Here is a 24948-nt window from a genome sequence, read left to right on the forward strand (position 1 = left end):
TGGTGATCCGTCATCCACACTGATATGTCTGACAGACATGCAGAGCTGCGATTCGCCGCCTGGTTATCAGAAGGGGGAAAGGAGAAGATTAATTGTGTGTCGTCTGCATAGCAATGATAGGAGAGACCATGTGAGGATATGACAGAGCCAAGTGACTTGGTGTATAGCGAGAATAGGAGAGGGCCTAGAACAGAGCCCTGGGGGACACCAGTGGTGAGAGCGCATGGTGCGGAGACAGATTCTCGCCACGCCACCTGGTAGGAGCGACCTGTCAGGTAGGACGCAATCCAAGCGTGGGCCGCGCCGGAGATGCCCAACTCGGAGAGGGTGGAGAGGAGGATCTGATGGTTCACAGTATCAAAGGCAGCAGATAGGTCTAGAAGGATGAGAGCAGAGGAGAGAATCACTCAATAGACATGCAAAAACACAGATATTAACCTCTTGAGGATACCCTAGGATAGGGGGCGCCACAGCGCATTTTGAAAAAAAATCGTTCCCATTTTCAACGGCCTACTAATCAAACTCAGAAGATAGGGCATGCATATACTTATTATATATGGATAGAAAACACTCTAAAGTTTCTAAAACTGTTTGAATGGTGTCTGTGAGTATAACAGAACTCATTTGGCAGGCAAAACCCTGAGACATTTTCTGACAGGAAGTGGATACCTGATGTGTTGTATTGAGTTCTAACCTATCCCATTGAAAAACACAGGGGTTTAGGAATATTTTGGCACTTCCTATTGCTTCCACTAGATGTCGCCAGTCCTTTCACAGTGGTTTGAGCCTTATAGAGTCAAAACTCAGTGAATGACAGGAGTTTGAAATTGGTCACAGGGGATGGGCCATCACCATTATGACGCCGGCGGCCATGTCTGCCCCCACCTTTGGAAACGGTTTTAAAAACAATTTCAAAAATCTTCCTACAGTAGAGTAAGCGGAGTAAAAAGTTAGTTTTTTATCATAACTTAAAAACATTTAGTTGATGTGACTGAGTCTATATGTACAGTATAATTCATGGTGCTCGGGGGCGGAATGACAAGTGCTAAAAATGTAGTTGCCTGCAATTGACAGGTCACGTTCATTAATTAATATAGCAGTGGCCATGTTTCCATCAGAAACGTGTAGATGCAAAATTAGATATGCAAATTACACCCTCTACTCTGGAAGGGATCAACTATGAGGATTACCGACAATGAGATTAATCTTAATTTATTTGCATATTTCCTGTGATTCTTGTGCTGGCTAAAAATAACTTCAGTTCACTGTGCAATCCCTTTCTTTTGCCGCTGTCACGTCCTGACCAGTATAAGGGGTTATTTGTTATTGTAGTTTGGTCAGGACGTGGCAGGGGTGTGTTTGTTTAGAGTGTTTCGGGGTTTGTTGGGCTATGTTCTGTTTTAAGAGGCGTGTTTGTTTAGAGTGTTTCGGGGTTTGTTGGGTTATGTTCTTGTTAGTCTATTTCTATGTTAGTTCTAGTATGTCTATTTCTATGTGGTGTTTGTTGGGTTGACCTTCAATTGGAAGCAGCTGCTCCTAGTTGCTTCTAATTGAAGGTCCTATTTAAGAGGGGTGTTTATCTATGGGATTTTGTGGGTATAGCTGTGCGCCTTACAGGACTGTTTATCGTCGTTGTTTTTGTATACATGTGTTTTGGTTTTCCTTCTTTCTGCCTAATAAAAAGAAGATGAGTATACATTTTCCCACTGCGTTTTGGTCCAATCCATACGACACCCGTGACAGCCGCATAGTGTTATGTTGTATGTTATAGAGGGACAAGCTCAGAATTTATTGTGAAAGATATGTAAAGAGGCTGTCATTTGTTCATTATATAATTCTATGTTCAGAACCCCTTTGGGCATCTACTGTATGAAAACAACCTCTGGACCCTTGGGAAATTGTTTAGTTGAGCAAACAGGGCAATACTGGTACAGCATGTTGGAATAAAAAGAAAGCACGAAATAAGGTTGTGGCATTTGAACAAGTATGTCCACCATCAACATCAAACTAATCTTCATTAGATGCAAGAGATCCCGTATGTTCTCACTCTTCAAAAGTAATCTATGCTGACTGTTAATAACTACAAAATGTGTTATATACATCAATTCTCTAAATTCTTTTCACCAGTGTTGAGGGAAGTTGTTGACCGAGTGCATTGAGGACATCTCTGGTAGTGTCACCTAGCTCGAGGATTACATGCCATTATCTCATTACTGAGGTATCCGAGAGCGATTAAACTTGATAAACACATAATCTCTGTGTATGTTTGTCAATTATGATAATAGGCTCTGTTTTCTTTGCTGGTAAACATCTTGTAATGCTCTTGCATCTTGTAAATCCTCTAGTAAAGTCTATGTTGATCCAGTGCATTGTGTTTGCAATGGAAATTTGCAAATAGATTCAAGCTAATCAGGTTGGAGTGGGTGGAGTACCTCACCAAACAAAGGTGTATAAACAGGATTTATGTTTACCCGTGGAGTATAATAATGAAGTCCATTGTTTACTTGACATGACGTAGATGATATGCTATTTGGGTGTCCTCTACAATCATTAAATCGCTCTGTAAGGAAATTGTGTTTTATTTTGTTTGATGACAGATATAAGTCAAATAGACAACTGCACAATTATTTTGTCTCACATTGTTAAACCACAAATAGCCTATCACATCGCAATTGTGTTTCTGACATTTTGGTGAGGGAAATAGATTAAGAATTCAGTTGCTTTTCAGTTGCTTTCAGATACATCCTCGTGATGGATAAAACATTGGCTAACATTGATGAAGTAGTCTTTATATTCAGTGGCTCGCTTCCTTCAAATGAACAAAGGCTGGACACGTAGGTCCTACCTTGCCTAATCCCAAAATGCTGATATCCAAACAAATAAGCCTGGCGGGAATCAAAGATGTGATGCAAAGGAAGAGGAAGAAGGAGAATCTATTAGAGCTATCTCATCAGGACCATTCGGGGGTCACGGGAACCCAAATAGCCCAATGGTGTGTGATTTAACAGACCAAAAGCAGCACCTGGGGCCATAAACACTTATCACCGTATCCATATTCCCAAGCCCTCTAAATGGGTCTAGATTGGGTAGACCTTTGAGACTGAAGGGCCTTCACAGTGCTGGCACCTTGAGGACCCATGCTATTATAGTAAATCTGAGGGAGCCAATGTGCTGTGAGGGCCCAGAATTGCTGTGGTAGCCTGAGGGACCCATACTGACTGCTGTACTGAGAGGGTCGCAGTGATCCTGTCATCCACACTGGGCGGACACTGTGCACAAAATATGACAAGTTAGCAAATAATTATATGACACCGGTAGCTTCAGGGATCACTTTGCTTTGATCCTCTTAGGGGTTCAGATGGCTCTTACGTTCCTTGCACAGAAACTTCTGGAGTGGCTTATAGCCTAAAATAATTCCCAAACTGGGGAGTTTTCTTCTATCCTCCCTTTCGCTTACAAATGGATCGATCCCAGTGGGGCTGGAGTCACAATTTAACTTGTTTTGGGTTGACAGTGCTGGAAAACTGCTTCACTGGCTCTCTCTGCTCTGTTGGTCCTACGAGTTGCTTAAGTTTCTTTGCTGTATTTGATTAAAGGCTCCTCTGTAACCCTTTCAGTACAGCTTGAGCAAAGTTGTGCATTAAGTGTGGTCATGTTCGAATAAGGGGAGTAAACTAGGCCTTTATTTTCTCAATGCAGACAAGGCACTTGTTCTTTAGACAGAACATTAGTAGGGCTGGGACGATACCAGTATTGCAATACTCATTAGTATCGTGGGAAGGAAACAAAACACGATGCGGATTTAACTCCTTTAGGAAAACAGCCCTAATATTGGAAACAAACATCATTATGTTGTCACATTTATTTATTTTCCAAGCTATAGAACACAATATTTTGCGTACAGCAGGTACGCTTCGTGTTTTAATTTTTGACATGGAAAACATATTGTGATACAGGTATCGTCACAGACCTAATGATTAGATACAACAACAAACACTCACATGGTAATTCTACTATCCTTCTGTATAACACAGTAAATTATAGTATTAAACATGTTATTACTATGTAAGAAAATTCACATGTACAAGCAGACCCAAAAATGTAGGGGACAAAAACTATTTTGTATCATATTTTACCCAAAGGCTGAAAGCACCCATTGTAAACCTTGGCATGCATTGCTCCATTAACTGGTCCAGTGTACTCTTCTCTGAGGCAGTATAGAAGACCACCTAAACCTGTTTTGAGCCAGTCTACATATTTAATAGTTTGTTTTCATCTGTGGCTCCCCGCTCCCTGGCATGCACCACACAATGCCAGAGATGAGGAGATCTCTGGGTAATATCCAGAAGCATGATCTTCCAAACCTCTCCCATAAACCAGGAGAATCCATGTTTTCATTTGATTCAATCCGATTTGTATATCTAATAGGGGAGGAATTCACCTTGACTGTGGAATAGGAGGAAGGAAAGGATGGTCGGTGTGTGGAAAATGTAATCATCAGATGATATTTGAAATCGTCACGCCCTGACCATAGAGAGCCCTCTGGGTTCTCTATGGTGTATAGGTCAGAGCGTGACTAGGGGGGTTTCTAGCATTTCTATTTCTATGTTGGTATTTGTATGGTTCCCAATTAGAGGAATTGGGGATCATATTTAAGTTGCCCATTGTTCCCACCTGTGTTGTGGGATATTGTTTTCAGTTAGTGCCTTAGTGCGCTCTGTACTGGACGTTCGTTGTTTCTTTGTTAAGGTTTACTTTTAAATAAAATATGTGGAACTATACGCACGCTGCGCCTTGGTCCGCTCCTTTCGACGATCGTGACAGAAATGGAGGAAGGTGGTGATGGAAATTGTCATTAATAAGACATGGGCTTTTCATTGGTTTGGGCAGAGGCTGTTCCCTCTGTGTGGTTTTATACTCAACTTTTGCAGTGTGATTAGTTGTGTTTGATAAAACGTCCATGTCCCCAGAGCTGAGTGTACCACTCATATTCATCATCGAGCTGCAGCTTAAATTTGAGAGCAAAGGGAGTTGAAAATGTCAACCTCCTTGTTTTTGATTAAATCACCATGCTGACCACAAAGATCATTGTGCCCATGTGAGCTTCTCAGCTCTTGAAGGAATGTGGGGAGGGGCAACAATTTGAAACATTTGGAAATTGTCCTCCAACTGTACACATGATATGGAAACTGAGAGTTGATATTAGCCATTTGTATCATGATATACAGAGTAGGAAATTTAATCAAAGCTAGATATAAGGAGCACCTCAAGGTCAAAGTTGTATCCCACAAGCAGTAAAAAATGTTTTGCCAAAGGTCAATGTGTTGAAGTAAAACTCCAACTGGAGGGAGTCAATAGGGTTCAAGTAAAAGTCACAGTGTCCATTCCTCTTTTTGTAAACAGTAATTTGCCATCACAGGGAACAAGAGTCTGGGGTTCTGCCGTTGATATTTCACAAAAGCTCATTACATCCAGTTCCAAATGCTTACCTTGAATTTGTTTTAAAGAGACAACGCATCTTAACACTTGGGTGTTTTGCCTCCTAGCAAAGGATGTGTTTTCACAGATGTTTAACCCCTACCTGCATCTCTGTTTCTCAGCAGCTAATAGCAACAGAGGGAGTGGATACATTTGTCAAAGCCATCGGAGGTATACTCTCCACCCTCCCCTCACTCTGACATCACTCATCTTAGCTTGTCAACACTATTTCAGGAGTGAGGAGCGATCACTCATCAATCTCGCCACTATAACAGCCCCCACCGCCGTCCGGCATTGCCGTCGTTGCCACCTCCATCGAGCCCTTCTGCCTTCCTCAGGCGCTATGCATAATTCACTGTGGCGAAGTACGTTCTTTCCGAGTGAAGAAGACCTTTTTAATTTGAGCTATCCATCCTCTGCCGTGGCATCCCTGTTTTAAGACTCCTGTCTGCTCAAACAGATATATATGTTATTCTCCAAGTATATGTTATTCTGCAAATCACGTAAAAATGTGTCTGATGATTTATGCATATGTACATTGGATGGTGCCTTCATTGATCATGTCCCCGCTTATAAATATCGGGGCGTCTGGATCTCCGAAAAGCTATCTTTCAAAAAGCATGTGGATGAGTTAGTTGAGAAATTAAGAATTAAAATCAGCTTATTTTATAGATGTTATTATTTTATAGGTCATGCCTTTCATTAAATAGCAGAAAACAAATCATTCAATCGACATTTTACCAGTTATAGACCATGGAGATGGAGATATTGTCTATATGAATGCAGCTGCCACTGTATTCAAGCCCACTAGGTTTTATTATGGCGATAGGGTTAGTGCACATCACTGCATTCGGTATCAGAAAATAGGCAGGCCCTCTGTGAAGTATTGTAGATCTATGCTTTGCACTCGTTTTGTTTATAAAGCCCTCCTGCATAAACTTCCGCTTTACCTTACTTCATTGTTAAATTATAGATTTATACACCTGATTGTTTTTTACAATAATGTTTTACCTTACGTGTGGAATGATCTCCAGAGCACTTTAAAATAGGAGGAAATGGTGCCTCTAAGGCATTTCAGATGGTTGTTAGGGGACCTTTTAATCAAGAATGTGTCTGTTTTTAATGATTGTGTTTTGTTTTTCACGTACAGTGTCTTCAGAAAGTATTCATACCCCTTGACTTATTCCACATTTTGTTGTATTACAGCCTGAAATCAAAATGGATTTTAAAAAAAATGTCACCCATCTACACACATTACCCCAAAACAAAGTGAAAGCATTTATTTACAAATGTTTGCAAATTGTGGAATAATAGTGAAGACATCAAAATTCTGTAACAACACATATGGAATCATGTAGTAACCAAAAAAGTGTTAACAAATCAAAATGTATTTTATATTTAAGATTCTTCAAATTAACCACTCTTTGTCTTGATGACAGCTTTGCACACTTGACATTCTCTCAACCAGCTTCACCTGGAATGTTTTTCCAACAGTCATTAACTTCTCTAGGGTCGGCGGGACGAAATCGTGCCACCTACTCAACAGCCAGTTGAATCCCGTGGCGCGTTATTCAAATACCTTAGAAATGCTATTACTTCAATTTCTCAAACATATGACTATTTTACACCATTTAAAGACAAGACTCTCGTTAATCTAACCACACTGTCCGATTTCAAAAAGGCTTTACAACGAAAGCAAAACATTAGATTATGTCAGCAGAGTACCCAGCCAGAAATAATCAGACACCCATTTTTCAAGCTAGCATATAATGTCACATAAACCCAAACCACAGCTAAATGCAGCACTAACCTTTGATGATCTTCATCAGATGACACACCTAGGACATTATGTTATCCTGTTGGGGATAGGGGGCAGTATTTGCACGGCCGGATAAAAAAACGTACCCGATTTAATCTGGTTACTACTCCTGCCCAGTAACTAGAATATGCATATAATTGTTTGATTTGGATAGAAAACACCCTAAAGTTTCTAAAACTGTTTGAATGGTGTCTGTGAGTATAACAGAACTCATATGGCAGTCAAAACCCTGAGACAAATCCTGACAGGAAACTGAAATCTGATGTGTGGAAATCACTTCAAACATTTGCCATTGAAACACACAGGGGCTTGTGAATCATTTAGCACTTCCTATGGCTTCCACTAGATGTCCCCAGTCTTTACAAAGTGGTTTGAGTCTCCTACTATCAAAATTGACTGAAAGAGAGGCTGTTTATCTTGGTCACAGGGGATGGGCCATTACCATTGTGACGTCGGCGCCCATGGGTACTCTCCCTTTTCGAAACGTTTTGAAAGACAATGCAACCGTCCCAGTGGAATATTATTGAAGCCCTGGTTGAAAAAGCCCCTAAAGATTTATGTTATACAACGTTTGACATGTTTGAACGAATTTAACCTCTCTGGGCTAGGCGGGACGAATTCGTCCCACCTACGTAACAGCCAGTTGAATCCTGTGGCGCGATTTTCAAAACCTTTGAAATGCTATTACTTCAATTTCTCAAACATATGACTATTTTACAGCTATTTAAAGACAAGACTCTCGTTCATCTAACCACACTGTCCGATTTCAAAAAGGCTTTACAACGAAAGCAAAACATTAGATTATGTCAGCAGAGTACCAAGCCAGAAATAATCAGACACCCATTTTTCAAGCTAGCATATAATGTCACAAAAACCCAGAAGACAGCTAAATGCAGCACTAACCTTTGATGATCTTCATCAGATGACAACCCTAGGACATTATGTTATACAATACATGCATGTTTTGTTCAATCAAGTTCATATTTATATCAAAAACCAGCTTTTTACATTAGCATGTGACGTTCAGAACTAGCATACCCCCCGCAAACTTCCGGGGAATTCGCTAACAATTTACTAAATTACTCACGATAAACGTTCACAAAAAGCATAACAATTATTTTAAGAATTATAGATACAGAACTCCTCTATGCACTCGATATGTCCGATTTTAAAATAGCTTTTTGGTGAAAGCACATTTTGCAATATTCTAAGTACATAGCCCAGGCATCACGGGCTAGCTATTTAGACACCTGGCAAGTTTAGCACTCACCAATATCAGATTTACTATTATAAAAGTTTGATTACCTTTTGTGGTCTTCATCAGAATGCACTCCCAGGACTGCTACTTCAATAACAAATGTTGGTTTGGTCCAAAATAATCCATCGTTATATCCGAATAGCGGCGTTTTGTTCGTGCGTCCCAGACACTATCCGAATGGTGAAGAAGGGTGACGAGCACGGCGCATTTCGTGACCAAAAAATTCTAAATATTCCATTACCGTACTTCGAAGCATGTCAACCGCTGTTTAAAATCAATTTTTATGCCATTTTTCTCGTAAAAAAGCGATAATATTCCGACCGGGAATCTGCGTTTAGGTAAAAAGACGAAAGGAAATAAAGCACGGGGTCGACTCGTGCACGTGCCTAAGCCCATTGTCCTCTGATCGGCCACTTGCCAAACGCGCAAATGTGTTTCAGCCTGGGGCTGCCTCAATATCATTCAGCTTTTTCCCGGGCTCTGAGAGCCTATGGGAGCCGTAGGAAGTGTCACGTTACAGCAAAGATCCTCAGTCTTCAATAAACAGAGACAAGAAGAACAAGATCTTGTCAGAGAAGGCACTTCCTGTAAGGAATCTTCTCAGGTTTTTGCCTGCCATATGAGTTCTGTTATACTCACAGACACCATTCAAACAGTTTTAGAAACTTTAGGGTGTTTTCTATCCAAAGCCAATAATTATATGCATATTCTAGTTACTGGGCAGGAGTAGTAACCAGATTAAATCGGGTACGTTTTTTATCCGGCCGTGTCAATACTGCCCCCTACCCCCAACAGGTTAAGGTCTGGTAATTGTGGAGGCCAGGTCATCTGAGGCAGCACTCCATCACTCTCCTTCTTGGTCAAATAGCCCTTACACAGCCTGGAGGTGTGTTGGTTCATTGTCCTGTTGAAAAACAAATGATAATCCCACTAAACCCAAACCAGATGGGGTGGCGTATCACTGCAGAATGCTGTGGTAGCCATGTAGGTTAAGTATGCCTTGAATTCTAAATAAATCACAGACAGTGTCACCAGCAAAACACCCCTACACCATCACACCTCCTCCTCTATGCTTCACGGTGGGAACCACACATGCGGAGATCATTCGTTCACCTACTCTGCCTCTCACAAAGATACGGCAGTTGGAAACAAACATCTCAAATTTGAATTTATCAGACCAAAGGACAGATTTCCACCCATCTAATGTCCATTGCTCGTGTTTCTTGGCCCAAGCAAGTTTCTTCTTATTATTGATGTCCTTTAGTAGTGGTTTCTTTGCAGCAGTTTGACCATGAAGGCCTGATTCATGCAGACTCCTCTGAACAGTTGATGTTGAGATGTGTCTGTTACTTGAACTCTGTGAAGTATTTATTTGGTCTGAAATTTCTGAGGCTGGTAACTCTAATGAACTTATCCTCTGCAGCAAAGGTATCTCTGGGTCTTCCTTTCATGTGGAGGTCCTCATGAGAGTCAGTGTCATCATAGCGCTTGATGGTTTTTGCGACTGCACTTAAATAAACTTTCAAAGTTCTTGACATTTTCTGTATTGACTGACCTTCATCTCTGAAAGTAATAATGACTGTTGTTTCTCTTTGCTTATTTCAGCAGCTTATTTCAGCTGTTCTTGCCATAATATGGACCAAATAGGTATATCTTCTGTATACCACCCTACCATGTCACAACACAACTGATTGGCTCAAACACATTAAGGAAAGAAATTCCACAAATTAACTTTTCACAATGCACACCTGTAAATTGAAATGCATTCCAGGTGACTACCTCACGACACTGGTTGAGAGAATGCCAAGAGTGTGCAAAGCTGTCATCAAGGCCAAGGGTGGCTACTTTGAAGAATCTCACAAATAAAATATTTGTTTATTTTGTGATTTATTTAACACTTTTTTCAGTTATTACATTCCATATGTGTTATTTAATTGTTTTGATGTCTTCACTATTATTCTACATTGTAGAAAATAGCAGTAAATTAAGAATGAGTAGGTGTGTCCAAACTTTTGACTGGTACTGTACGTTTTCACACCCCTGAGCCAATACATTTTAGTGTCACCTTTTGGAAATGTGTTTTATTCTGTAGAGGCTTCCTTCTTTTCACTATGTCATTTAGATTAGTATTGTGGAGTAACTACAATGTTGTTGATCCATCCAAATTTGTTGCCCTTCACAGCCATTAAGCTCTCTAGCTGTTGTAAAGTCACCATTGGTCTCATGGTTAAATCCCTGAGTGGTTTCCTTCATTTTCGGCAACTGAGTTAGGACGGACGCCTGTCTCTTTGTAGTTACTGGGTGTATTGATGCACCATCCAAAGTGTAATTAATAACTTGACCATGCTCAAAGGGATAGTCAATGTTTTTTGGGGGCTTTTCTTACCCGTCTACCAAAAGGTACCCTTCTTTGCGAGGCATTGGTGTACAGAGATGAGGTAGTCATTCAAAAATCATGTTAAACACTATTATTGCCCACAGAGTAAGTCCATGCAACTTATTATATGACATTTTTACTCCTGAACGTATTTAGGCTTGACATAACAAAGGGGTTAAATACTTATTGACTCAAGACATTTCAGCTTTTCATTTTTTATTAATTTGTAAACATTTAAAAAAACATAGATCCATTTTGACATTTTGGGGTATTGTGTGTAGGCAAGTGACACAAAATCTCAATTTAATACATTATAAATTCAGGCTGTAGCACAACAAAATGAGGAAAAAGTATTTCTCTGCACAGTTTGTAATGCATTTGCCATACAGTACAATAACACTCCTGTCAGATAATGTTTCTTGGTCTATATTTGAACTGTGTGGAGCATGTCATCATTATGAAACACTGCAACATTGAGGCTGTTTCCTTCCCCGTGTATGGTCTGAATGCTATTATCATGTAAGGCACAGCTTCTCTAGGGGAATCCAGACAGATTTACTCACACCCCAGACCATTTGGATTCTCTCTCTCTCTCTCTCTCTCTCTCTCTCTCTCTCTCTCTCTCTCTCTCTCTCTCTCTCTCTCTCTCTCTCTCTCTCAGGCTTTCAGACACAAAGTCATGGGGGTTCCATGATCGGTTTCTCAGATGGAATTAAAATGTCTCATCTCGCAGCTGTCAACCATGCAAATCACATTGTCCACATAATCTATTTGTGAAAACAGCTACTGGTCTATTCTGTTCGATGCCTTTCTCTGCCTGTTTTTATGATGTTGTTATCAGCCAAGCTGCTTCCATCGTTAATGTTTCGTGCAATAATCTCCTCTTTCTTTTCTCTCTTTTGTTTTAGGTTTACCGGCATTCATACATGGCCTCATATAGCATTTATAACATTCACACAAGGTATGTTTCATGTGCTTGTTTACCATGCGTTTGTTTACGTGTCAAGACAATCTCTTCTAAGGCAGTTTAGCTCAGGTGGATGCTAAGAGCCTGGTGAATCCACAACAAACAATGAAATTCAATATTTTGTTAGTCATGACCTTTTAAATGTCAATATTTATGATAAAACAACGTTTTGAAGTGGGCTTTTTTACATTTTACATCGTAGTCATTTAGCAAATGCTCTTATCCAGAGCGACTTACAGTTAGAGTTACCAGTGTATCCGGAAGTAAAAGGTGTATCTTTGTAAATGCCTTCCACTGCTCTAGGTAGCAGTCTTACTGGTTACTTACTGTTGTTTTTCAGGGAGGTATGGGAGTTGGACCCTCCGGAGGTGCTTAACTCTGTTCTGCAGTACGCTGAATGGGGAGTACAAGGCCAGCAACTGGTAAGTCAAAGACAAGCTGCCACTCCTACATGCAACCCTCCCATATCACACCTGTTACCATTGGGAATAATGCAACAGGCATATTTTGTGATTTTTCTTGTGCCCGGAAGAAGGGTGGTTAAAGTCACAATCCTATATCACATTCCTTTTGAATATTACTCCAACTAGGAAGTTTGCATTCTTGGCGTAATGGCTAATGTACTGGGTTGATAGTCGGTAGACCCAGGTTTGAGTCACAGGCGGGAAAACACTCTAGACCACCTTTACTCCACACACAGAGATGTATACTGTACAAAGCTCTCCCCCGCCCTCCATTTGGCAAATCTGACCATAATTCTATCCTCCTGATTCCTGCTTACAAGCAAAAACTAAAGCAGAAAGTACCTATGACTCGCTCAAAACGGAAGTGGTCAGATAACGCAGATGCTATGCCACAGGACTTTTTTGCTTGCATAGACTGGAATATGTTCCGGAATTCAACCAATGGCATTGAGGAGTACACCACCTTAGTCATCGGCTTCATCAATAAGTGCATCGACGATGTCGTCCCCACAGTGACTGGACGTACATATCCCAACCAGAAGCCATGGATTATAGGCAACATCCGCATCGAGCTAAAGGCTAGAGCTGCCGCTTTTAAGGAGCGGGAGACTAATCCGGACGCTTATAAGAAATCCGCTATGCCCTCAGACGAACCATCAAACAAGCAAAGCGTCAATACAGGATTAAGATTGAATTCTACTTACACCGGCTCTGACACTCGTCAGATGTGACAGGGCTTGAAAACTATTACGGACTACAAAGGGAAACTCAGACGTGAGTTTCCCAGTGATGCGAGCCTACCAGATGAGCTAAATGCCTTTTATGCTCGTTTCGAGGCATTGCAACACTGAAGCATGAACGAGAGCACCAGCTGTTCTGGATGACTGTGTGATAACGCTCTCGGTAGCCGATGTGAGCAAGACCTTTAAACAGGTCAACATTCAGAAAGCCATGGGGCCAGACAGATTACCAGGACGTGTACTCAAAGCATGCGAGGACCAACTGTCAAGTGTCTTCACTGACATTTTCAACTTCTCCCCTCTGTAATACCTACATGTTTCAATCAGACCACCATAGTCCCTGTGCCCAAGGAAGCAAAGGTAACCTGCCTAAATGATTACCGCCCCTTAGCATTCACGTCGGTAGCCATGACGTGCTTTGAAAGCCTGGTCATGGCTCACATCAACAGCATCGACGATGTCGTCCCCACAGTGACTGGACGTACATATCCCAACCAGAAGCCATGGATTATAGGCAACATCCGCATCGAGCTAAAGGCTAGAGCTGCCGCTTTTAAGGAGCGGGAGACTAATCCGGACGCTTATAAGAAATCCGCTATGCCCTCAGACGAACCATCAAACAAGCAAAGCGTCAATACAGGATTAAGATTGAATTCTACTTACACCGGCTCTGACACTCGTCAGATGTGACAGGGCTTGAAAACTATTACGGACTACAAAGGGAAACTCAGACGTGAGTTTCCCAGTGATGCGAGCCTACCAGATGAGCTAAATGCCTTTTATGCTCGTTTCGAGGCATTGCAACACTGAAGCATGAACGAGAGCACCAGCTGTTCTGGATGACTGTGTGATAACGCTCTCGGTAGCCGATGTGAGCAAGACCTTTAAACAGGTCAACATTCAGAAAGCCATGGGGCCAGACAGATTACCAGGACGTGTACTCAAAGCATGCGAGGACCAACTGTCAAGTGTCTTCACTGACATTTTCAACTTCTCCCCTCTGTAATACCTACATGTTTCAATCAGACCACCATAGTCCCTGTGCCCAAGGAAGCAAAGGTAACCTGCCTAAATGATTACCGCCCCTTAGCATTCACGTCGGTAGCCATGACGTGCTTTGAAAGCCTGGTCATGGCTCACATCAACAGCATCCTCTAGGATATCCTAGACCCTCTCAAACTCACTCCACACTGCCCTTTCCAACCTGGACAAAAGGAACACCTATGTGAGAATGCTGTTCATTGACTATAGCTCAGAGTTCAACACCATAGTGCCCACAAAGCTCATCACTAAGCTAAGGACCCTGGGACTAAACACCTCCCTCTGCAACTGGATCCTGGACTTCCTGACGGGCCGCCCCCAGGTGTTAAGGGTAGGAAACAACACGTCTGCCACGCTGATCCTCAACGCTCAGGGGTGTGTACTTAGTCCCCTCCTGCACTCCCTCTTGACCTATGACTGTGTGGCCAAACATGACTCTAACACCATCATTAAGTTTGCTGACGACACAACAGTCACTGACAACGATGAGATAGCCTATAGGGAGGAGGTCAGAGAACTGGCAGTGTGGTGCCAGGATAACAACCTCTCCCTTAATGTGAGCAAGACAATGGACTAATCGTGGACTACAGGAAAAGGCAGGCTGAGCAGGCCCCCATTAACATCAACAGGGCTGTAGTGGAGCGGGTCGAGAGTTTCAAGTCACCAACGAGTTCCACATCACCAATGAACTATCATGGTCCAAACACACCAAGACAGTCGTGAAGAGGGCACAACAAAACCTTTTACCCCTCAAGAGACTGAAAAGATTTGGCATGGGTCCCCAGATCCTCAAAAAGTTCTACAGCTGCACCGTCGAGAGCATCCTGAACGGTTGCATCACTGCCTGGTAGGGCAACTGCTCAGTATCTGCCCATAAGGTGCTACAGAAGCTAGTGCATATGGCCCAGTACATGAGGCCAAGCTTCCTGCCATCCAGGACCTATATAATAGGCGATGTCAGAGGAAAGCCCATAAAATTGTCAGAGACTCCGGTCACCCAAGTTATAGAATATTTTGTCTGCTACCGCACGGCAAGCGGTAGGACCAAAAGGCTCCTTAACAGCTTATATCCCTAAGCCATAAGACTGCTCAACAATTAATCAAATGTTCACCGGACTATTTACATTGACACCCCCCCCCCCATTTGTTTTGTACACTGCTGCTACTCACTGTTTATTATCTATGCATAGTCACTTCAACCCTACCTACATGTACAAATTACCTCAATTAACCTGTACCCACGCACACTGACTCGGTACCAGTACTCCCTGTAAAAAGCCTTGTTATTGTTATTTTATTGTGTTACTTTTTATAATTTTTTAAATATTTTCTTAACACTTCTTGAACTGCACTGTTGGTTAAGGGCTTGTAAGTAAGTAAACATTCAATCAATGAATCAAATGTATTTATAAAGCCCTTTTTACATCAACCGATATCACAATGTGCTGTACAGAAACTCAGCCTAAAACATCAAACAGCAAGCAATGCAGATGTAGAAGCGCAGTGGCTAGAAAAAACTCCCTAGAAAGGCCAGAACCTAGGAAGAAACCTAGAGAGGAACCTGGCTCTGAGGGGTGGCCAGTCCTCTTCAGGCTGTGCCAGGTGGAGATTATAACAGAACATGGCCAAGATGTTCAAACGTTCATAGATGACCAGCAGGGTCAGATAATAATAATCACAGTGGTTGTAGAGGGTGCAACATGTCAGCACCTCAGGAGTAAATGTCAGTTGGCTTTTCATAGCCGATCATTCAGAGTTAGAGACAGCAAGTGCGGAGAGAGAGTCCAAAACAGCAGGTCGGGGACAAGGTAGCACGTCCAGTGAACAGGTCAGGGTTCCATAGCCGCAGGCAGAACAGTTGAAACTGGAGCAACAGTATGACCAGGTGGACTGGGGACAGCAAGGATTCATCAGGCCAGGTAGTCCTGAGGCATGGTCCTAGGACTCAGGTCCTCCGAGAGAAGAGAAAGAGAGAGAGAGAGAATCAGAGGGAGTATACTTAAATTCACACAGGACAACGGATACGACATGAGAAATACTCCAGATATAACAGACTGACCCTAGCCCCCCGACACATAAACTATTGCAGCATAAATACTGGCGGCTGAGACAGGAGGGGTCGGGAGACACTGTGGCCCTGTCCAACGATACCCACGGACAGGGCCAAACAGGCTGGGTATAACCCCACCCACTTTGCCAAGGCACAGCCCCCACACCACCAGAGCGATCTCTTCAACCACCAACCTATTACCCGGAGACAAGGCAGAGTATAGCCCAAGAAGAACTCCCCCACGGCACGAACCCGAGGGGGGCACCAACCCGGACAGGAAGATCACGTCAGTGACTCAACCCACTCAAGTGACGCACCCCTCCTAGGGACAGCATCGAAGAGCACTAGTAAGCCAGTGACTCAGCCCCCGTAATACGGTTAGAGACAGAGAATCCCAGTGGAGAGAGAGGAACCGGCCAGGCAGAAACAGCAAGGGCGGTACGTCGCTCCAGTGCCTTTCCGTTCACCTTCACACCCCTAGGCCAGACTACACTCAATCATAGGCCCTACTGAAGAGATTAGTCTTCAATAAAGACTTGAAGGTTGGGACCGAGTCTGCATCTCTCACATGGATAGGCAGACCATTTCATAAAAATGGAGCTCTATAAGAGAAAGCACTACCTCCAGCTGTTTGCTTAGAAATTCTAGGGACAGTAAGGAGGCCTGCGTCTCGTGACCGTAGCGTACATGTACGGCAGGACCAAATCAGAAAGATAGGTAGGAGCAAGCCCATGTAATGCTTTGTAGGTTAGCAGTAAAACCTTGAAATCGGCCCTTGCCTTAACAGGAAGCCAGTGTAGAGAGGCTAGCACTGGAGTAATATGATCAAATGTTTTGGTTCTAGTAAAGATTCTAGCAGCCATGTTTAGCTCTAACTGAAGTTTATTTAGTGCTTTATTCGGGTAGCTGGAAAGTAGAGCCTTGCAGTAGTCTAACCTCTATGGGCTAGGTGGGACGCTTGCGTCCCACCTACTCAACAGCCAGTTGCATCCTGTGGCACGTTATTCAAATACCTTAGAAATGCTATTACTTCAATTTTTCAAAAATATGACTATTTTACACCATTGTAAAGATAAGACTCTCGTTAATCTAACCACACTGTCCGATTTCAAAAAGGCTTTACAACGAAAGCAAAACATTAGATTATTGCCAAAAGCGATAAAGTGTTTCAGCCAGAGCCTGCCTCGATATCGTTCAGCTTTTTCACGTTATTGCACAGATCCTGAGTCTTCAATAAAAAGAGCCAAGATGAAACACTACTTCTCAGACAGGCCACTTCCTGCTTGAAATCTTCTCAGGTTTTGGCCTGCCATATGAGTTCTGTTATACTCACAGACACCATTCAAACAGTTTTAGAAACTTTAGGGTGTTTTCTATCCAAATCCAATAATTATATGCATATTCTAGTTACTGGGCAGGAGTAGTAACCAGATTAAATCGGGTACGTTTTTTATCCGGCTGTGTCAATACTGCCCCCTAGCCCTAACAGGCTAATCTAGAAATGACAAAAGCATGGATACATTTTTCTGCCACATTTTTGGACAGAAAGTTTCTGATTTTTGCAATGTTACGAAGATGCAAAAAAGCTGTCCTTGAAATATTCTTGATATGTTCGTCAAAAGAGAGATCAGGGTCCAGAGTAATGCTGAGGTCCTTCACAGTTTTATTTGAGATGATTGTACAACCATCAAGATGAATTATCAGATCCAACAGAATATCTCTTTGTTTCTTGGGACCTAGAACTAGCATCTCTGTTTCGTCTGAGTTTAAAAGTAAAACAATTGTTGCTATCCACTTCCTTATATCTGAAGCACAGGCTTCCAGGGAGGGCAATTTTGGGGATTCACCATGTTTCATTGAAATGTACAGGTGTTTATCGTCCACATAGCAGTGAAAGTTAACATTCCGAATGACATCACCAAGAGGTAAACTATATAGTGAAAACAATAGAGGTCTAAAACGAAACCTTGAGGAACATCGACATTTACAGTTGATTTATCAGAAGGCAAACCATCCACAGAGACAAACTGATATCTTTCCTACAGATAAGATCTAAACCAGGCCAGAACTTGTCCGTGTAGACCAATTTGGGTTTCCAATCTCTTCAAAAGAATGTGCTGATCAATGGTATCAAAAGCAGCACTAAGGTCTAGCAGCACGAGGACCGATGCAGAGCCTTGGTCTGCCATTAAAAGGTAATTTTAGTGCAGTCTCAGTGCTATGATGGAGTCCAAAACCAGACTGAAGCATTTCGTATACATTGTTCTTCTTCAGGAAGGCAGTGAGTTGCTGCGCAACAGCTTTTGAATTTTTTTTGAGAGGAATGAGAGATTCGATATAGGCCGATAGTTTTTTTTATATTTTCTGGATCAAGATTTGGCTTTTTCAAGAGAGGCTTTATTACTGCCACTTTTAGTGAGTTTGGTACACATCCGGTGGATAGGGAGCCATTTATTATATTCAACATAGGAGGGCCAAGCATAGGAAGCAGCTCCTTCAGTAGTTTAGTTGGAATAGGGTCCAGTATGCAGCTTGAAGGTTTATAGGCATTTCACGGGTAAGGTCTACATTTGTTGTATTCGACGCATGTGATAAATTAAGCTTGATTTGATTGGGTTGATAGTCGGTAGACCCAGGTTTGAGTCCCAGGCGGGGCTACCCCCCAAACTTGCAATATTCTGCATTTACATACCCCAGTGTTGAAAGTAACTGAATATAGTGCTTGCCTACTGAGGGTTATGTCAGCTATTTGTTTGGAAGTTTTTGGGTACTGCTTAATAAACTACAAATAAGTTGCTTTAACAAGTGTTGCCCGTGGCCTGAAATGTATGTGCAAAGGAATAGGAGAGGTTGGTTTGCCCAGGATCAACAGTTTTAAAAAATCTTTTTGATTTTATATTTTTGAAATGCTGTTATTTCTTTGTTTAGCCTATGGTGTGATTTTTTTCCCCTCTTCCTCGTGTAATTGCTTTGTTCGACTTAATTGTTCTCCAATTTAATCCCTGCATGGAGTGCATTCTGAACTTTTAATTAGACTGTGTTTTGATTGTGTTGCGGTTGAAAGTGAATCTTGTTTCTCATTAAAGCGGCAACAATAAAGTATGCCTGTTGTCTGCTATTGCATCCCTGTCATGTTTGTCTTTCTTACATGAACATTTCTGTTCGAGTTAATTAAAATGTAAAGCCAGAATGTATAGATAATATCCACTCCTTCTCCTGTATTGGCTTTGAAGGTCTACCAAGTTACCTGGCCTTTAAAACATTTGCATAAAATAATTACTTTGATCTTTTTAGTCACAGAACGATGTTGTGGACATACAAACATGTTGACAGCTTTCAGTCAGATTATTCGAGAACATGATATTTGATTAACATAACAATCAGTAGTGACATGCCAAGCACACCTGAAACAACCTGTACTAATGTGACATTCAGTATGCCATGTAAATGTGGACCATTTCTTCCAAGCCTGACTATTTCTCTCAAATCTGCTCATTTTCTAGTGCTTTGTGGTGAAGCCACGGAGCAGGATTAACCACAGTGCCAAGATGGCTAACTCGCTGGGCAGTGGTCATAGTGGCAGCAGGGTCCTTCTACCCCAGCCCCATCTCCTTTGGAAGGCTTCTTTGAACTTCTTCGTACAGCTGCTCAGACACAGTTCTGATGGGCTCATCTGTATTGGATCCCACTTCTGACACCAAATGTTATGAAGTTGGGTGTAATGTGGAATTCAAACCCGATACCATCCATTTTGTGACTCAAACTCGATACCATCCATTTTGTGACTCAAACTTGGCCCACCAAGTTTGTGACTCAAACTTGGTGGGCGCACAATTGTAACTATACACGGCTTTGTGAAAGGCCGTCCTAAATCAAGCTATCAAAGCACAGCATTCTAAGCAGGTTGATTTGGAATGTCAAATGACTCTCGCATTATACTCCAATTCATTTTCGAAATAGAGAATCATTCAAATTAGATGATAATACCTTTTCATTTGTTTGCATTAGACAGATGGGGCACCTTTTGTGGACAGCTAACAGGCTTAAGTATTAGAGGTTTCTTGTCTGCAATTGTAACATTTGGTGTGGTTATTTAGGCATAAATCAAACTCACCTCCATTAGAGGGCCATTACGGTGATGAGAGGTGAAGCAGACAAATATGCAGGCATTCGGGGCTCTCGAGTAGCATAAGCTTCATCGTTAGCCACAATTGTATTTTATGAATACATGACACTGCTAGTATATATTGGATAGGATGCCAGTTCTGTGAGTTGTTTTGTTGTGTAGACTAGATATTACATTGAAAGCATCCTTGAAGTGAACTAGCTGTCAACACAAACTCAAGCCCAAAACATACATAGAAATGTTATGATAGCGCTTCCTCATAACCAAATATGTCATAGCCAATGTTTTTCCTAACTGAAAATCCTACCCCGTCTTAGGACAGCTAGTTTCAGTCTTTATTGAAGTAGATCAAATCAAATCAAAATGTATTGGTCACATACACATACTTAGCAGATATTATTGCAGGTGTAGCGAAATGCTTGTGTTCCTAGTTCCAACAGTGCAATGTTAACTAACAATTCACAACAATACACACAAATCTAAAAGTGAAATAATGGAATTAAGAAACATAGAAATGTTAGCTCGAGCGATGTCGAAGTGGCATTGACTAAAATATATTTGAATAGAATAAAATATGTACATATGAGATGAGTAAAGCAGTATGTAAACATTATTTAAATGACTAGTGTTCCATTACTAAAGTTTCCAGTGATTCCAAGTCTTGGTATATAGGGCAGCAGCCTCTAAGGTGCAGGATTGTGTAACCGGGTGGAAGCCGGCTAGTGATGGCTATTTAACCTGTCTGGGCTATGGGGCAGTATTTTCACGGCCGGATGAAAAACAAACCCAATTTTAACAGGTTACTACTCTGGCCCAGAAACTAGACTATGCATATTATTAGTAGATTTGGACAGAAAACACTCAGAAGTTTCTAAAACTGTTTGAATGGTGTCTGTAAGTATAACATAACTCATATGGCAGGCAAAAACCTGAGAAAAATTCAAGCAGGAAGTGGAAAGTCTGAGAATTGTAGTTCTTCTTTTGATTCTCTATCGAAACTACAGTGTCTGTGGGGGACGTTGCACTTCCTAAGGCTTCCATTGGCTGTCTAAAGCCTTCAGAAAGTGGTTTGAGCCTTCTCCTGTCACTGGGCAGAGTATAGGAGCTCAGTTACTGAGTGGTCTGCCTGGCAACAAAGGGATTGGATATGCGCGGTCACGCAAGCACACCGTTCCTTCTTTTTCTTCTTGAATGAATATGCTATTGTCCTGTTGGAATATTATCTCAATTTTACGTAAAAAATACCATAAAGATTGATTTTAAACAGCTTTTGACATGCTTCTAAGTACGGTAATGGAAGATTTTGACTTTTCGTCTCTCGTTCCGCGCTCGTGCGTTATGCCTTTGGATAAGTGATCTGTACGCACAAACAAAATGGAGGTATTTGTACATAAATATGGATTATTTCGAACAAAAACAACATTTCTTGTGGAAGTAGCAGTCCCGGGAGTGCATTCTGACGAAGATCAGCAAAGGTAAGAGAATATTTCTAATACTAATTCTGAGTTTAGGTTGCCCCGAACTTGGCGGGTGTCTGAATAGCTCACCGTGATGGCTGAGCTATGTACTCAGAATATTGAAAAATGTGCTTTCTCCGTAAAGCTATTTTAAAATCTGACACAGAGGTTGCATCCAGGGGTAGTCTATCTATAATTCTTAAAATAATTGTTATATATTTTGTCAATGTTTATGATGAGTATTTTTGTAAATTGATGTGCACATTCACCGGTCGTTTTGGTGGGAATAAATTTTCTGAACATCACGCGCCAATGTAAAATGCTGTTTTTGGATATAAATATGAACTTTATTGAACAAAACATACATGTATTGTGTAACATAATGTCCTAGGAGTGTCATTTGATGTGTCACGTCCTGACCAGTAGAGGGAGTATTTGTATTGTAGTTTGGTCATGACGTGGCAGAAGGGTATTTGTTTCATATGGTTCGGGTTGTGTGTGTTATTAAAGGGGTGTTTGGTTTATGTAGTCTGGGGTTTGAGTATATGTTCTAGTGTTGGTTTTCTATGGTTTTCTAGTCTGTCTATTTCTGTGTGGTTTGTGTGGCTCCCGATCAGGAACAGCTGTACGTCGTTGTTCCTGATTGGGAGTCATATATTACATGCTTGTTTTCACCTGGGGATTTTGTGGGTAGTTATCTTTTGCACTGCTAGTTGTCTTAGCCTGTGAAACTGTCGTTCTTTGTTTTGGAGGTTCTCTTTATTTAATTAATTATAAAGATGAGCATCCACATTCCTGCTGCGTTTTGGTGATCTCTACACAACGACACCCGTGACATGATGAAGATCGTCAAAGGTTAGTGCTTCATTTAGCTGTGTTTTGGGTTTTATTGACACATGTCCTTGCTTGGAAAATGGTTGTGTGATTATTTTTGTCTATGTACTCTCCTAACATAATCTAATGTTTTGCTTTCGCTGTAAAGCCTTTTTGAAATCGGACAATGTGGTTAGATTAACGAGAAGTTTATCTTTAAAATGGTGTAAAATAGTTGCATGTTTGAGAAAGTTGAATTATGACATTTTGTTTTTGAATTTGCCGCCCTGATATTTCACTGGCTGTGTCCCCTAGCGTCCCACCTAGCCCGTAGAAGTTAACAGTCTGATGGACTTGAGGGTGGACCATTTCAGTTTGTCAGTGATGTGTATGCCGAGGAACTTGAAGCTTTCCACCTTCTCCACTGCGGTCCCGTTGATGTGGATAGGGGCGCGGTCGCTCTGCTGTTTCCTGAAGTTCACGATAAGCTCCTTTGTTTTGTTGACGTTGAGTGAGAGGTTATTTTCCTGGCACCACTCACCAAGGGCCCTCACCTCTCTGTAGCCTGTGTCGTCATTGTTGGTAATCAGGCCTACTACTGTTGTGTCTTCTTCAAACTTGATGATTGAGTTGGAGGTGTGCGTGGTCTCGCAGTCATGGGTGAACAGGGAGTACAGGAGGGGGCTGAGCACGCCCCCTTGTGGGGCCCCTGTGTTGACAATCAGCGAAGTGGAGGTGTTGTTTCCTAACGTCACCACCTGGGGGCGGCCCGTCAAGAAGTCCAGGACCCAGTTGCACAGGGCGGGGTTCAGACCCAGGGCCCTGAGCTTAATAATGGGCTTGGAGGGTACTATAGTGTTGAATGCTGAGCTATAGACAATGAACAGCATTCTTACATAGGTATTCCTCTTGTCTAGATGGGATAGGGCAGTGTGCAGTGCGATGGCGACTCCATCGTCTGTGGATCTATTGGGATGGTAAGCTAATTGAAGTCTGTCTAGAGGAATACCTATGTAAGAACGCTGTTCATTGTCTATCATAAGGTGAATGCACCAATTTGTAAGTCGCTCTGGATAAGAGCGTCTACTAAATGATGTAAATGTATAATGTCTAGGGTGTCAGGTAAGTTAGAGGTGATGTGATCCTTAACTAGCCTCTCAAAGCACTTCATGATGACAAAAGTGATTGCTACGGGCGATAGTCATTCAGTTCAGTTACCTTTGCTTTCTTGGGTACAGGGACAATGGTGGACATCTTGAAGCAGGTGGGGTCAGCAGTCTGGGATAGGGAGAGATTGAATATGTCTGTAAACACTCCAGCTAGCTGGTCTGCGCATGCTCTAAGAACGCGGCTAGGGATGCTGTCTGGGCCTTGCGAGGGTTAACACACTTAAATGTCTTACACACGTTGGCCACGGAGAAGGAGAGCTCATAGTCCTTGGTAGTGGGTCATGTCGGTGGCATTGTGTTAACTTCTCTAGGGTCGGCGGGACGAAATCGTCCCACCTACGTAACAGCCAGTGGAATCCTGTGGCGCGTTATTCAAATACCTTAGAAATGCTATTACTTCAATTTCTCAAACATGACTATTTTACACCATTTTAAAGACAAGACTCTCGTTAATCTAACCACACTGTCCGATTTCAAAAAGGCTTTACAACGAAAGCAAAACATTAGATTATGTCAGCAGAGTACCCAGCCAGAAATAATCAGACACCAATTTTTCAAGCTAGCATATAATGTCACAAAAACCCAGAAGACAGCTAAATGCAGCACTAACCTTTGATGCTCTTAATCAGATGACACACCTAGGACATTATGTTATACAATACATGCATGTTTTGTTCAATCAAGTTCATATTTATATCAAAAACCAGCCTTTTACATTAGCATGTGACGTTCAGAACTAGCATACCCGGCAAATCTTAAAATAATTCTGCTTTTTGTGAACGTTTATCGTGAGTAATTTAGTAAATTTTTTGTAAATTCACTAAATTACTCACGATAAACGATAACAAAAAGCATAATTATTTTAAGATTTATAGATACAGAACTCCTCTATGCACTCGATATGTCCGATTTTAAAATAGCTTTTCGGTGAAAGCACATTTTGCAATATTCTAAGTAGATAGCCCGGCATCACAGGGCTAGCTATTTAGACACCCAGCAAGTTTAGCACTCACCAAAGTCAGATTTACTATAAGAAAAATGTTATTACCTTTGCTGTTCTACGTCAGAATGCACTCCCAGGACTTCTACTTCAATAACAAATGTTGGTTTGGTCCCAAATAATCCATTGTTATATCCAAACAGCGGCGTTTTGTTCGTGCGTTCAAGACACTATCCGAAAGGGTAAAGA

General features: G+C 41.7%; 1 protein-coding gene across 1 annotated transcript in view; it reads left to right on the top strand.

The window, feature by feature from the left end:
• LOC106586113 (inactive dipeptidyl peptidase 10) overlaps positions 1 to 24948 on the top strand; it is a 219104-nt gene that overhangs the window by 77821 nt on the left and 116335 nt on the right. The window contains exons 6-7 of the mRNA XM_014172985.3: positions 11841 to 11893; positions 12240 to 12321. Of these exons, the coding sequence (XP_014028460.2) occupies positions 11841 to 11893; positions 12240 to 12321 (135 nt within the window). The remainder of the gene's footprint in view (positions 1 to 11840; positions 11894 to 12239; positions 12322 to 24948) is intronic.

The sequence above is a fragment of the Salmo salar genome, chromosome 25 (genome assembly GCF_965601325.2).
Source record: "Salmo salar chromosome 25, fSalSal1, whole genome shotgun sequence".
NCBI lineage: Eukaryota > Metazoa > Chordata > Actinopteri > Salmoniformes > Salmonidae > Salmo > Salmo salar.